Source organism: Sitophilus oryzae, unplaced genomic scaffold (assembly GCF_002938485.1).
Source record: "Sitophilus oryzae breed Bouriz unplaced genomic scaffold, Soryzae_2.0 scaffold_1651_pilon_pilon, whole genome shotgun sequence".
Taxonomy (NCBI): domain Eukaryota; kingdom Metazoa; phylum Arthropoda; class Insecta; order Coleoptera; family Curculionidae; genus Sitophilus; species Sitophilus oryzae.
In genome coordinates, this window is record NW_022146338.1 from 2,728 (window position 1) to 15,878 (window position 13,151).

General features: G+C 32.6%; 1 protein-coding gene across 1 annotated transcript; it reads left to right on the forward strand.

Annotated features, from left to right (window-relative positions):
* Window positions 1-8,765: 8,765 nt before the first annotated feature.
* LOC115880720 (facilitated trehalose transporter Tret1-like) lies at window positions 8,766-9,926 on the forward strand. The gene has a single exon (XM_030897999.1). It carries the CDS (start codon window positions 8,766-8,768, stop codon window positions 9,924-9,926), a length of 1,161 nt encoding a protein of 386 aa, XP_030753859.1.
* Window positions 9,927-13,151: the final 3,225 nt, after the last annotated feature.

Sequence of the window (13,151 nt, forward strand, 5' to 3'; positions counted from 1 at the left end):
CACATTTGCCAAAAATAAGCTTTAAACGTCGAGCAGTTTAAGCAGAATCGTGGTTAATCAATTACTCAACTTTTTGGAACACCCTGTATTATTTTTTAAAAAATTTCAAAATATGTAAAAAAACAAAATAAATTATGCGTGTCCAAGCGTTTTCCCGAAAGACTAACCGTTTTTTAAATAACAAATATTGTAATATTCAGGGACGTTTTCATCCTCTTGGAATTTAAGATTCGAGAAACCCCTCCTTATCGAACCTCAACCCAACAGTCAATCCGTTTGCCAAAAATCAGCTTCAAACGTCAATCAGTTTAAGCAGAATCGTGATTACTCAATGGTCACATTTTATGAAACACCCTGTATATATTTTTAAAAAATCTTATCTACGAAATAAAATATACGTGTTTAAGAGTTTTCCGAAAAACTCACCGGTTTTTAAATAAAAAATATTCTAATATTTGAGGGTGGTTTCACCCCCTTAGAATTCGAGTTTCGAAAAATCCCTTCTTATCGAACCTCTACACCCTAAAGTCAATCCGTTTTCCAAAAATCAGCTTTTTACGTCAAGGGCTTTAAGCAGGATCGTAATTAATCAATGACCACATTTTTTCAAACACCCTGTATACATTTTTAAAAAATCTTAAAATATTATTCTGAAAATTTTTCAGAATAAATAAATACCTAAATATTGAAACTTAATAACGTACTGAAACATACAGCGCCATAATATCTCGACCTCCGCCCGTTATGCTCGTAACAGGTTAAAGAGCAATGTATCTAAAACAACTGATGCGTTATTCTCCAACCTGTTTCGAACTTCCATCGACAATCGACCGATGCAGCAGCGTTCCTTTACCACTCCGATTATCTCGACCGCCACCCTGTTATGCTCGTAACAGGTTGAAAAACAACGTATCTAAAATGACTGCTTCTCCAACCCGTTGCGAGCCTCCATCGACAATCGACCGATGCACCAGCCTTCCTTTCCCACTCCTGTTATCTCGACCGCCAGGTGTTATGCCCGCAACTGTTTCAAAAAACCTTTATATCCTATTATTTTTAAGCTGTTGTAAGCCCAATACGACCGTCGACGGGATCGACCGAAGCAGCTACGTTCCCCGTAGCGCATTCCCCACTCCGTTATCCGTTGTCTCGCCGCCTGTATCGATGATTGATGAAATAACATGTTTTCCATCCATACTAGTTGTTTTTTGGAATTGCTTCGAGCAGCATAGAATTTCAGGGCGCCGACTTCGTTTTTCGTTTCACGAGCGGCCGATCTCTACGTGTCGTTATTTTAAATCTGTTATTTTTTAGAAGTAGTAACGGTTGCGTTATGTTATTTCTAAATAATTGTTATAAAATAACAGATAGTTAAATAACAACCCATCACTAGTACAAATGACTAATCCTAAAATCCTCTAAAACAGTTTACACACTATTTCAATCATTGTGGATCTCTCCATATTTCTCATTGTCAATCTCTCCATATTTGTAACATTATGATTATTGTTTGTTCCCAGTAATTGTATGTAGAAAAAAGTCGTGGGTGTTTGAGAAGGCTGAAAAGGAAACAATTATGTTTCCTGCGATGTTTCGCGACTTTATTGTCGCTTCTTCTGGCACTCAAACATTTAGTATTTCAAATGCCTACAAATTGATTCATGGCGATACCAACTAGTCACTCCATAAGAAAAATACGCGGAACGTACAGAAACTTGGGGTATTTTTTACACGATGCAGACCGTTCTCAGTTTGATGAGGTACTCAGTATCTTTTCTACGTATTATTAAATTTCGGCGCTACTGGCTTCTTAACTTAGCGCATGTATAACGTTTTTGGCTGCCTTTATTGCACATAATTCAATAATGTATAGATGTAGAACATTATACAAAGAAGATATCAATGATACAAATGTTTTATGAACAAGCGGTCTCTTAGACAAGGAAAGAGAGGGGACAGGTAACACGGCAGCTGAAAGTGAGGCAAGTTGTCACCACCCGAAATTCTCCAATGGCGTAGCATCAGAAATTAGCTTGTACCTAGACGGTACAAAATATTTATTAAAACGTAAACTAATATATCTTTCATTTTTGAGTAATGCATATACAGTTTTGTATTTTATAGTCTCACCTTTATAATATTAGAATATCTAAGTCGATAATGCAAAATTTATTTAACAGTCACAGTGGACTGATTATCAAGACAGTTATTTATTTATTAACGAGTGTATAATGTATAATTAAATAAAAAAAAAATAATGTAATAACATCTATTTTAAACGTGTATATACATATATACTGTATGATCGAAAAAAAACGGCGTCTTGTTTGTTTCGAAATGACAATTTCACAAATAAATATTAAAAATTACATTATTCATTGAATGCGTAAGCAAGTGTGAAGGGAATTGGCTAGATTCATTATTATACAGTATAATCGAAAAAAAACGACGTCCAGCTGGCTTGTCAATTACGATCGATGACATTCCCCATAAAATTCTACATATAAAATGACATAAAAACTATACAAAACGACATCGAAAAAAGACGGCGTCAGCGATGGCTATGAAATGAAGATCGCTGTCATTTTATATGTAAAATTATATGGGGAATGTCGTCCATCGTCATTTACAAGCCAACTGGACGTCGTTTTTTTTTGACCATACGGTATAATAATGAATCTAGCCATTACCCTTCACACTTGCGTACGGTCGTACGGATTCAATGAATAATGTAATTTTTAATATTTGTTACCTTCAATCATAAGAATATCCTATTTTTAAGAATATCTGAATTTATCCACAAAAAAATAAAACAATTCTAGAAGCTTTGTGTTATTTTATTTATTTTTAATTTTTTATTAATTACTCACTGAAACTATTATTATACACTTAAATTAGCAATTTTTTTAAAAGAATATATTAAAAAATATATGTATGTAGTAACAAGTAGCCCACCACAAGTTTGTCCACCCCCAACAAATCTTGGCAGGTAAATTTAAGTTTTATATAACAACTATACATATAGATTTTTTATCACTAGAATTTTTCATTTTTTTATAGTTTACAATTATTTTACATATTTGATAACAATACTTTATACATTTTTTTACATGTAAAATATATAAAAAAATGTTTATTGCTGAAGCGGAAATTGTATTTCTCTGATTATAATTCCCTACGCCACTGGTGAAATACGGTCTGAGTAGCAATATTTATAGTTTCAAACATTAATTATAATACAGGATATTGAAAAATACTACTTGGAATTATTAAAATAGTTTGGTTTGGATGTGGTACAAGACATATTAAAAGCATTTTACATATTTTTTACTGCTATAATGAAAAAAATGTACATTTTATGACCACATAACAAAAGTTGTGTATCGGTTTTTACCTGTGAAATGTAATTCCAGCCACTTTTTTCTCGCTTCGGCCTTTGCAGCCAGACGCTGAACATCTCACCATACTAAACAACACAGTTTATAAATTTAAAACAAAACAGTTGTGACAAAAAACATAAAAATTTGCTCGGTGTCACCTTGAAATCTTGTCACCAAAGTATGGCCGCCGATCGAATTTTGGCCTCACTAACCGATAACGGGAGAATATGCGTGTTACCCGTCCCCTCTCTTTCCTTGTCTAAGAGCGGTCTTTTACTTTAAATAAATAAATAAATAAATAATCTTTATTTCAAAAGTATGTTAAATAACATAAAACGAAACAGAGTCAAAAACAAAAATAACTTACCCTAGTTTTATGATTAATTTACATTAATTTACAGATAGGTAATCCTTTAAATTATATGGTTCCAAATCTATTAAAAATTTATACAAATGATTTTTGAAAGGCACGATATTATCTATTTGTTTCATATAATCGGGTAGGTTATTAAATAATTTCAAACAATAATAATATGGTCCTAATTCTGTTAATTTAAGCCTGTGGACTGGATAATTATAATCAGAATGCCTGGTGTTATATACTATCTGTGGCTTATCAATGTTAAATAGGTTTTATTTTTAAAGAAAAATAAAGTGGCACTCCTGAATTAAAAATAGCTGTCACTGTTAGTATGTTATTCTCTTTAAAACTTATTTCTACATGATTCCCTAATTTTCATGCCTAACATAACGCGTAAGGCTTTTTTCTGAACTAAAAATATTTTATGTAGTTCATTTGTACTTTCCGTATATTACCATTCCATACCTGATGTTACTTCCTCAAATATGGCGTGGTATACACTTTTAAAGTTTTAAAGTCTAAATATCTTTTTTAATATGCGCAGGTTGTAGACCGATCTAGAGATTTTCTGAACAACATGTTTAACATGTAAACTCCACGAAAGATTTTTGTCTAGATATAATCTAAAAATTTTACGTTGTTTTCTGGTGTTAAATGTGTATCGTCTGTAAGAATAATATCAGATTCTTGTATATTCGTGCGCTTCGTTTGAAAGAAAATAATTTTAGTTTTAGTTTTGTTCAAAATAAGCTGATTTTTGTTAAACCAAATGTTTGCATTGTCTATAATTTCCCTTGATCTATCTATCAACTCTGGCATATTTTTTGCTTTTTAATGAGGAGATTTGTATCGTCAAGCATATGTCACTATGTTACAATAATTAATATTTTCTGTTATTTCTAATATATCATTTATATACACTAAGAATAAAATGGGACCGATTACACTTCCCTGAGGTATTCCTAGAGTTATATCGTCACTTTCAGACTTTTGACACCGTTACAGTTTTTGAGGATCACTACTTGCTTTCTATTTGACAAATACGATTCGAACCATTTAAGTGTAAAATCTCGAAATCCATAGTATTGCAATTTTATCAATAAAATATCATAATTCAGAGTGTCATATGCCTTAGACAAATCAAGAAATAAGCCCAAGGGAATATCATTTTGTTCTAAAGATTTCAATATTTCATTGCAGAAATTAAACAAAGCTGTGACGGTGGATTTTTTTTCTAAGTACCCATGCTGTACGTTATTTAATTGTCCTGTTCGGAACATAAAATTTAATATTCTGTTGCACATAATTTTTTCAAAAATTTTTGAAAATGACGATAATGTGCTTATTGGGCGATAGTTTTCGATATCAGAGTCATCTCCTTTTTTATATACAGGAATAACTAAGGCAAGCTTCAATCGGTCCGGGAATATACCATATCTGAACGAATTATTTATTACGTAACACAATGGCTTATCTATAACATTAATTACAAATTTTATCAGACATGTAGAAATCTCATCATAACCTGCACTATGCTTATTTTTTAATTGTTTTACACAGTTATTTAATTCTTGTATACTTACGTTGCTAAATTTAAAATTTTCATGATAATATGGAACATTACAGGTAAAGGGAGTTTGCTTATTTTTTTGTAAGAGTGATAATGCGGAGTTTATAAAAAAATGATTAAACTTGTTTGCAACTTCTGAAGGACTACCTTCAATGTTTATTTTCTTTTCACTACTTTTTCTACTTGTTAACTCATTAACAATAAACCAACTAGTTTTAGATTTATTTTCAGATTTTCCTAACATTTTGTTAAAACTATTTTGTTTATTTTCAGTTAATAATTTGTTATATTCCTTTTTTTTTATTGTTATAAATTTGCGAATAACTTTGATTTTTTTCTCTTAACATATATAATATATCGAGTTCTTTTTTACATTTTATAGTTGCTTCACTCTTTATAATGTTTTTTTTTGGGTGTCATTTTTCTTTTCTCTACTAAAGGAAAACATTTGCTAAAATGTGTTAAAACAATTTTTAGAAATAAGTCCCATTGTTTATTTACATGCGAAGGTGGCAGCTTATAAATTGTATCCCATGATATTTCTGTTAAGGATGACTTAAACAATGCTTTATTTTTTTGACTGAATATTCGAACTTTTTCTCTTTTTTTATCTTTATGTTCCGATATAAATTAATTTTTGTGCAGTAGTATGATCGGAGACCTTAGTGTGCAATACATAAGTTTTATAATTTTCACTAAAATTGGTAATTATGTTATCGATACAGGTAGAACTGTTTTTACATATTCTTGTGGGTTCGGTAATAGCATAGTGCAGATTATATGACCGCATGACCGATAATAGAGACTGACAATTTCTATTACTGACTAGAAAATCTACGTTAAAATCACCAAGAATAAATATACATGCATTTTCGTTATGTAGTTTTTCACATAAGTCTTCAAATTTGTTTAAAAATAAGTCAAATTCACTATTTGGTGGTCTATATATATACATACTATTATACATTTTCTTTCTGCTAGCATTGTCTCACATCCACAACACTCCAATATATTCTCTTCTCCAAAACGGTAAATGTCCTTTCGTTCTTTACACTGTAAGTTTTTCTCAACAAATATTGCACTACCACCGTGAGAATTAGGTATTTTACGACAAAAACTTGATACAAGATTAAAGTCACTTATTTTGTAACATTTCAGCTGATCTTCCGTCTTCCAGTGTTCTGTTACACATAACTTTACAAAGTTTTTCATCGTCTAAAAATGCTTCAATTAGTTCAATAGAATTTCCTATTGATTGCAGATTTTGATGGATAAAGTTTATTTTGGCTTGTTCGAGTTTAATTTAGTTGTCTTTCCAGAGTTCTCACATGTACCCTGATTACTTAAAAATGACTTATCTTTATAGTTTACTTGACTTCTGTAATTCATTAGGCGCCTTTGATATACAGGACAATTCATGTCAAGGGCCGAGTGATGACTATCTCCTGGTTTATATTTCATTTTAATACAATTAGGACAGTTAAAAACAGTTTGTGTGCATTCTTTTCCACAATGATCCGTCGCTCCACATTTGTAGCAAGATTGTGCTTCTTTGCAGTGATTTGAAATGTGTCCAAATCCGGCACGGTTATAACACACAGCCAAATTCAAATGTTCATGTACAAAAACTTTCATGAAATCAAAGTTTACAGTACCTTTTTTTAAAAACCATTTAGCTATCGATGGTTGCGCTTCCAAGATCCAATTTTCTTTTGCTGGATTTCGACATCTTCGCTTAGCTCTGACTTTAATATTTTCTCTCACATTAGTTGTGGGGAGATCGGTTTCAATTTCGCTATTTAATCTAATAAGTTCTTCAATAAATTCAGTATCCGAGTACCCCTCTTTCAAAATTCCAGTAATCATAAACATTGGGCTAAGGATTTGTGATTCCTTAATCTTTATATTATTTTTGTTCTCTAATACTTGTCTTAGGTTTTTCTGCTGAGTTTCATTGCAGCTCTCTATTATTATTGCTCCATTTTTCAATTCTTTTATATTTTTAAATCCTCCGTCTGTATCCTTAATAGTAATTTCCTTTTTGAGCTGTCGAAGTGTTTGTTTTGAATCAACTAGTTTATCTATACGAACAATAGTTTCTAGCTTTTTAGATGTTGTTGGCGTCTTCCAAAATTCTTCGTTTTTCTCTACTGATGCTGTAACCGGTGATATTTGCGATGGTTGTGCTACTCCACCATATGTTTTCTGCCGTGTTAGTATGGTTTGTGAGGTCTCTTCTCTTTTACTTTTTTCAGTAGCATTTTTAGTATATATATCTTGCAGTTGTAACTTATGCTCCAATGAATTTTTCACTTGTTCTAATTGTCCAATTTTATACGCGATTAGAGATAAGTTTTTGTATATAGTTGTTGTAGCCATTCTTACTATATCTTGTTTTCCTTTATTGGTTACTTTTTCTATATCATCCAGTGCGTCAAACATTTTTGATAATAACTGGTCCATAGTTATGCTATTTTTCTCTTTATTTTCTTGAAGAGTATTATTTACAAAAGAAAGTTTTTCTGCTTTGTTCAGAACATTATCATTTAGCCAGTCACACTGCCTTTTATTTTGGTTTTCCACACCTGGCGACATATCAGGCCCCAGTCTCTTACCCGATGTTTTTTCTTCATTACATTGGTTGCCGTAGAGTGTCTGTGACGTCATCGGTGGAGGAGTGCGCGCGACCGCTCTTTGAGGTCTAAAAATTTCGTCCTGATTCATTCCATACTCACTTTCAAACTTTCCGACGTCCCCCGGTATGCTCGGTCGATTATCTACATTGTCCGTGCATTTCTGCTTATCTCGTTGTTGTTTATCTGTATACCTTTTTATATCTAAAGTTTTTTTGCCCCCGGTCAGTTTATTTATTTCCGCGAATTCTGTAGAACCGACGGAAAAAGACCTAGTTTTTCGCACAATGTTATCGCTAACATCCGCGATTTTGCCATTAGCGGCTTTACTGCCACTACTATTTTCCCCCATGCAAATCTCAATTTTTAAGTTTGTCTATATCCGCTAAATAACACACCGGATTTAAGAGCGTAATTTAAAACGTGTATTCGGGACCGTATACGTATATACACTTTAGTAATATTATTTAATAATTACTTTAGTAATTTTATTAATAATAATTTCCCATAAGAAATGTTTGTTAGACATACAAAGTTTACTTGATAATACAACGATTCAAAGTGCATTTAAAAGTTAACATACATTTTAGTAATACAATAGGTAAATGATATGTCGGCTATTCTTTTTTCTTAATGTATTGGTGCTGTACCACTTCCAAATCACAATATAGTTCAAGGAGCGACATGCTGCATACAATGAATTGAAATTAACTTTAAAAAAAATCTTATGTTATATCTATTTCTGTTTACTAATAAGATTTTTTTATTCAGGAACCCTGGCTGCAGTATCTGATGGCATGACATACGGATGGACATCCCCCATGATTCCCTACTTTACCGAGGGCGAGGGGTCACATCCAAATGACCCAGCAAGAAGCCCAATTTATGGAAACGATCAACTTGCTAGGAAGCGCCTGGGTTTGCCTTTCGTCCTATTTTCCGTAAATAAAATCGGACGAAAAAAATCCATGCTGATAGCCTCGTTTCTCGGATCCCTTTGTTGGCTGACTCTTATTTTCGCGCCGAACAAAGAAGTTATATATGCCGCTCGATTTTTCGCAGGAATGGCCGGAGACATGTGCTTTGTTGCGGCACCGATGTACGTTGCCGAGATAGCTCACCATCGAATCAGAGGCTTTCTATCTGCTTTAATATATCTGATGATGCTGCTCGGAGTTATCATTGTATATACTACAGGAGCATATGCGCCATATTATGTTCCACCCCTAATAGGAATCGTTTTAACGGTATGCCAATGTGTTTTCTTCCCATTTATGCCAGAATCTCCTTATTATTTCGTCTATGTCAACAGAATAAATAACGCTAGAAAAGCATTACAAAAATTACGACGGTCTTCAGGTGTAGAAACTGAACTAAACGAGATAAAGAAATCAGTTGAAAGACAGCAACACGAGAAAGGAAGAATTCAAGATCTGTTCTTAAACAAAAACAACCGAATTGCGTTGATAATAATGACAGTGTTGAATCTTGGTCAACATTATTCAGGAATAACTATAATGGTTATGAATCTACACACCATTTTGGAAGAAGCAGGATCAACGTACATTAACTCTTCAGTTGCTGCTATTATTTCTTCCGTCATTATGTTGGTCGGAGGATCAACAGCATCTGTGATAATAGATAAATTTGGACGAAAATTTCTTTTAATAACGTCAAGTATAAGTACCGGAATAGTGTTAACGTCAATTACAGTTTTCTATCAATTAAAGTACAGTGGTTATGATGTAAGTAGGATTAGTTGGATCCCAGCGGTTGCTTGTATGCTATTTGCTGCAACTTTTAAACTAGGCCTAGGTTTAGTTCCGATAGTATTAACCGCAGAAATATTTCCTACTAATATTAAAGCGATTGGTATGACTGTTGCTGAAATTTGGTATATTGTAGGAGCTGTAACATCAGTAAATGTGTGTATTCTTGGTTATTTGAAAGTTACGGTCTACATGTTCCTTTCTACATTCTGACTTGTTGCAGCTTTTCTATGTGTCTGTTTACCATTTTCTTTGTACCTGAAACAAAAGGAAAAACACTAGATGAAATCCAAATTATGTTAAGTGGTAAATAATATATATTTACAGCGCTTTCACATGCGACGCACCGTCCGCGACGGAGCGTCCGTGAACTCGAGTAAGTACCATGAGTTTATATGAACAATTTCACATGGGCGCGTATGCTCCGTCCGACGGAGTTTGTTCAACGGCTATCTTGAAAAAACACGACGGACGGTCCATCGCATGTGAAAACGCTGTTACTGTATTTATTATTTGTTTTTTAACATATTCGAGATTAAAATATCAAGATCTAATTGCTCATCTGTTATCTGAGTTCACGTTAGTCACGTACTTGACAAATGCAATCTAAATATATATTATTTATTAAGACCTATTAATATGATTGTTTCTTTTTTAGTTTTTTTGAATAAAGTCAATCCAAGAAGATGTTTTATTGATATTTTTACCTTTTAACATATACTTTTTTTTCTTAATATTAAGTGGCCGTCCTATGCCGGAACACTGCGACCTGTTAGGCCTAAAAAAACATCCAGTTGGCTTTGAAATAAATATACTTAGATGACATTCCCCAGGAAATGTTACATATAAAATGACATCGATCTTCATTTCAAAGCCATCGCTGACGCTGTTTTTTTTTATCATATTTTATGTATAAGTGTAAGGAATTTACGTGGCCTGCTAATCATTTAATAAGCTATTGCATATTTTTACTACAGGAGCCTATGCACCATATTATGTTCCACCTTTAATAGAAATCGTTTTAACGGTATGCCAATGTATTTTCTTCCCATTCATGCCAGCATCTTCTTATTATATCTCCTATGTCAATACAATAAATATTGCTAGAAAGGCACTACAAAAATTACGATCATCTTCAGATGTAGAAACCGAACTAAACGAGATAAAGAAATCAGTTGAAAGACGAGAAAGGAAGAATTCAAGATCTGTTCTTAAACAAAAACAACCGAATTGCATTGATAATAATGACTGTGTTGGATCTTGGTCAACATTATTCAGGAATGGTTATGAATCTTCAAACTATACTGGAAGAAGCAGGATCAACCTACATTAATTCTTCAGTTACTGCTATTATTTCTTCCGTCATTATGTTAATCGGGGGATCAACAGCATCTGTGATAATAGACAAATTTGGGCGAAAATTTCTTTTAATAATGTCAAGTATAAGTACCGAAATAGTGTTAACCTCAATCGCAGTATTTTATCAATTAAAATACAGTGGTTATGATGTAAGCAATATTAGTTGGATCATGAAAGGCTTTGAAATAAATATAGATGACATTCCCCGGAAATTTTTACATATAAAATGGCATCGATCTTCATTTCAAAGCCATCGCTGACGCTGTTTTTTTTCGATCATATTTTATATATGTCAGCAATTTACCCAGCCTGCTCATCATTTAATAAGTTATTGCATATTTATACTATAAGAGCCTATGCACCATATTATATTCCACCCCTAATAGGAATCGTTTTAACGGTATGCCAATGTGTTTTCTTCCCATTCATACCAGAATCTCCTTATTATTTCGTCTATGTCAACAGAATAAATAACGCTAGAAAGGCACTACAAAAATTACGACGTTCTTCGGATGTAGAAACTGAACTAAACGAGATAAATAAATCAGTTGAAAGAGAGCAACACGAAAAAGGAAGAATTCAAGATCTGTTTTTAAACAAGAATAACAGAATTGCCTTAAATATAATGACAGTGTTGAATCTTGGTCAACATTATTCAGGAATAACTATAATGGTTATGAATCTGCACACTATTTTGGAAGAAGCTTGGGATCAAACTTCATTATTTCCCTCCAGTTGCTGCTATTATTTCTTCCGTAATTATGTTGGTCGGGGGATCAACAGTAGTGTTGCAGAAGAGTCTTGAAAAAGTCTTGCAAGACCAAGACTCATGCAAGAAATTCAAGACAAGACTCAAAATTTCTTGTCTTGAATTTCAAGACAAGACAGGACTTTAATATGCAAGAAATTTCAAGAGTCTTGCAAGATTTCTTGAATTCAAGATTTCTGGAATGTTAGAAATGATACATTTTTTAAGTGATAACTAGGTCTTTGCGTAAGTTATGCCGGGTTTATACAACATTTACATAGTCATAATCACAATCATAGTCATAATCATAAAAGTTAAACTATCCAATTCTTATAAACCTGTTGACATCTACCATGAATTTAGCCTTTGATTATGTTACCCAACACTGATATAAAAATTAGTATGAAAATGTTCTACTCGCTACGCACATTAAAATTCCGTTGTGATTATGACGATGATTAAGACTGTGATTATGATAACGACTTATGCAAATGTTCGCCTTAACCATTAATGATATTACAATGTTCATTTTTTTTTCTATCTTAGCCCAGTGTTTAGAGTAAAGATATAAGTAAAATAAGATCGAGGCAACAAACCGTATATTGGTAATTGGTATTATACACAAAATTATTGGTATAATGGTATTACAAAAAATAAAACTAACGGTAGTTGAAACTAATGGTGGTTCGTGGAGCACGCTATTTGGTACTACTTTTCATGCACGAAATTTGCTCCGCGAATAAAAAGTAGTATCAAATAGCGCAAATTAGTACACTCTAGCATGAACTTTCCGTACACCCTGTGTCCAAACTTTTCCAACCGATCTTCCATAATAAAAAGTAATAATGCAAAATAAAATTAACAAACGGGTAACCAAAATAGAACATAATAAACTAACAAATTAACAGCTTTTATTTGGTAATGGTGCCTGTTTCGTCAAACGGGCAGTTGGCGTGGATTCGTTTGCAGTCCGTTAAAAGATTTTTGCTAAAATTAACATCGTTGTTTCATTTTCCGTATTACATTTTGTATACGACGCTTGCTATGAAATAAAATATAAAATATTATTTTTTGTAGAATGTTAAATTTTTCAAGACAAAATTTCAAGACTCTTGCAAGACAAGACAGGACTTTGCCATTCAAGAAATTTGCCAGCAATTTCTTGTCTTGATTTTCAAGACAAGAAAAGAAATTGATTTTCAAAACAGAATTCTTCTCTTGTGCAACACTAATCAACAGCATCTGTGATAATAGACAAATTTGGACGAAAATTTCTTTTAATAAAAAGTCAATTTGTCAAGTATAAGTACCGAAATAGTGTTAACCTCAAA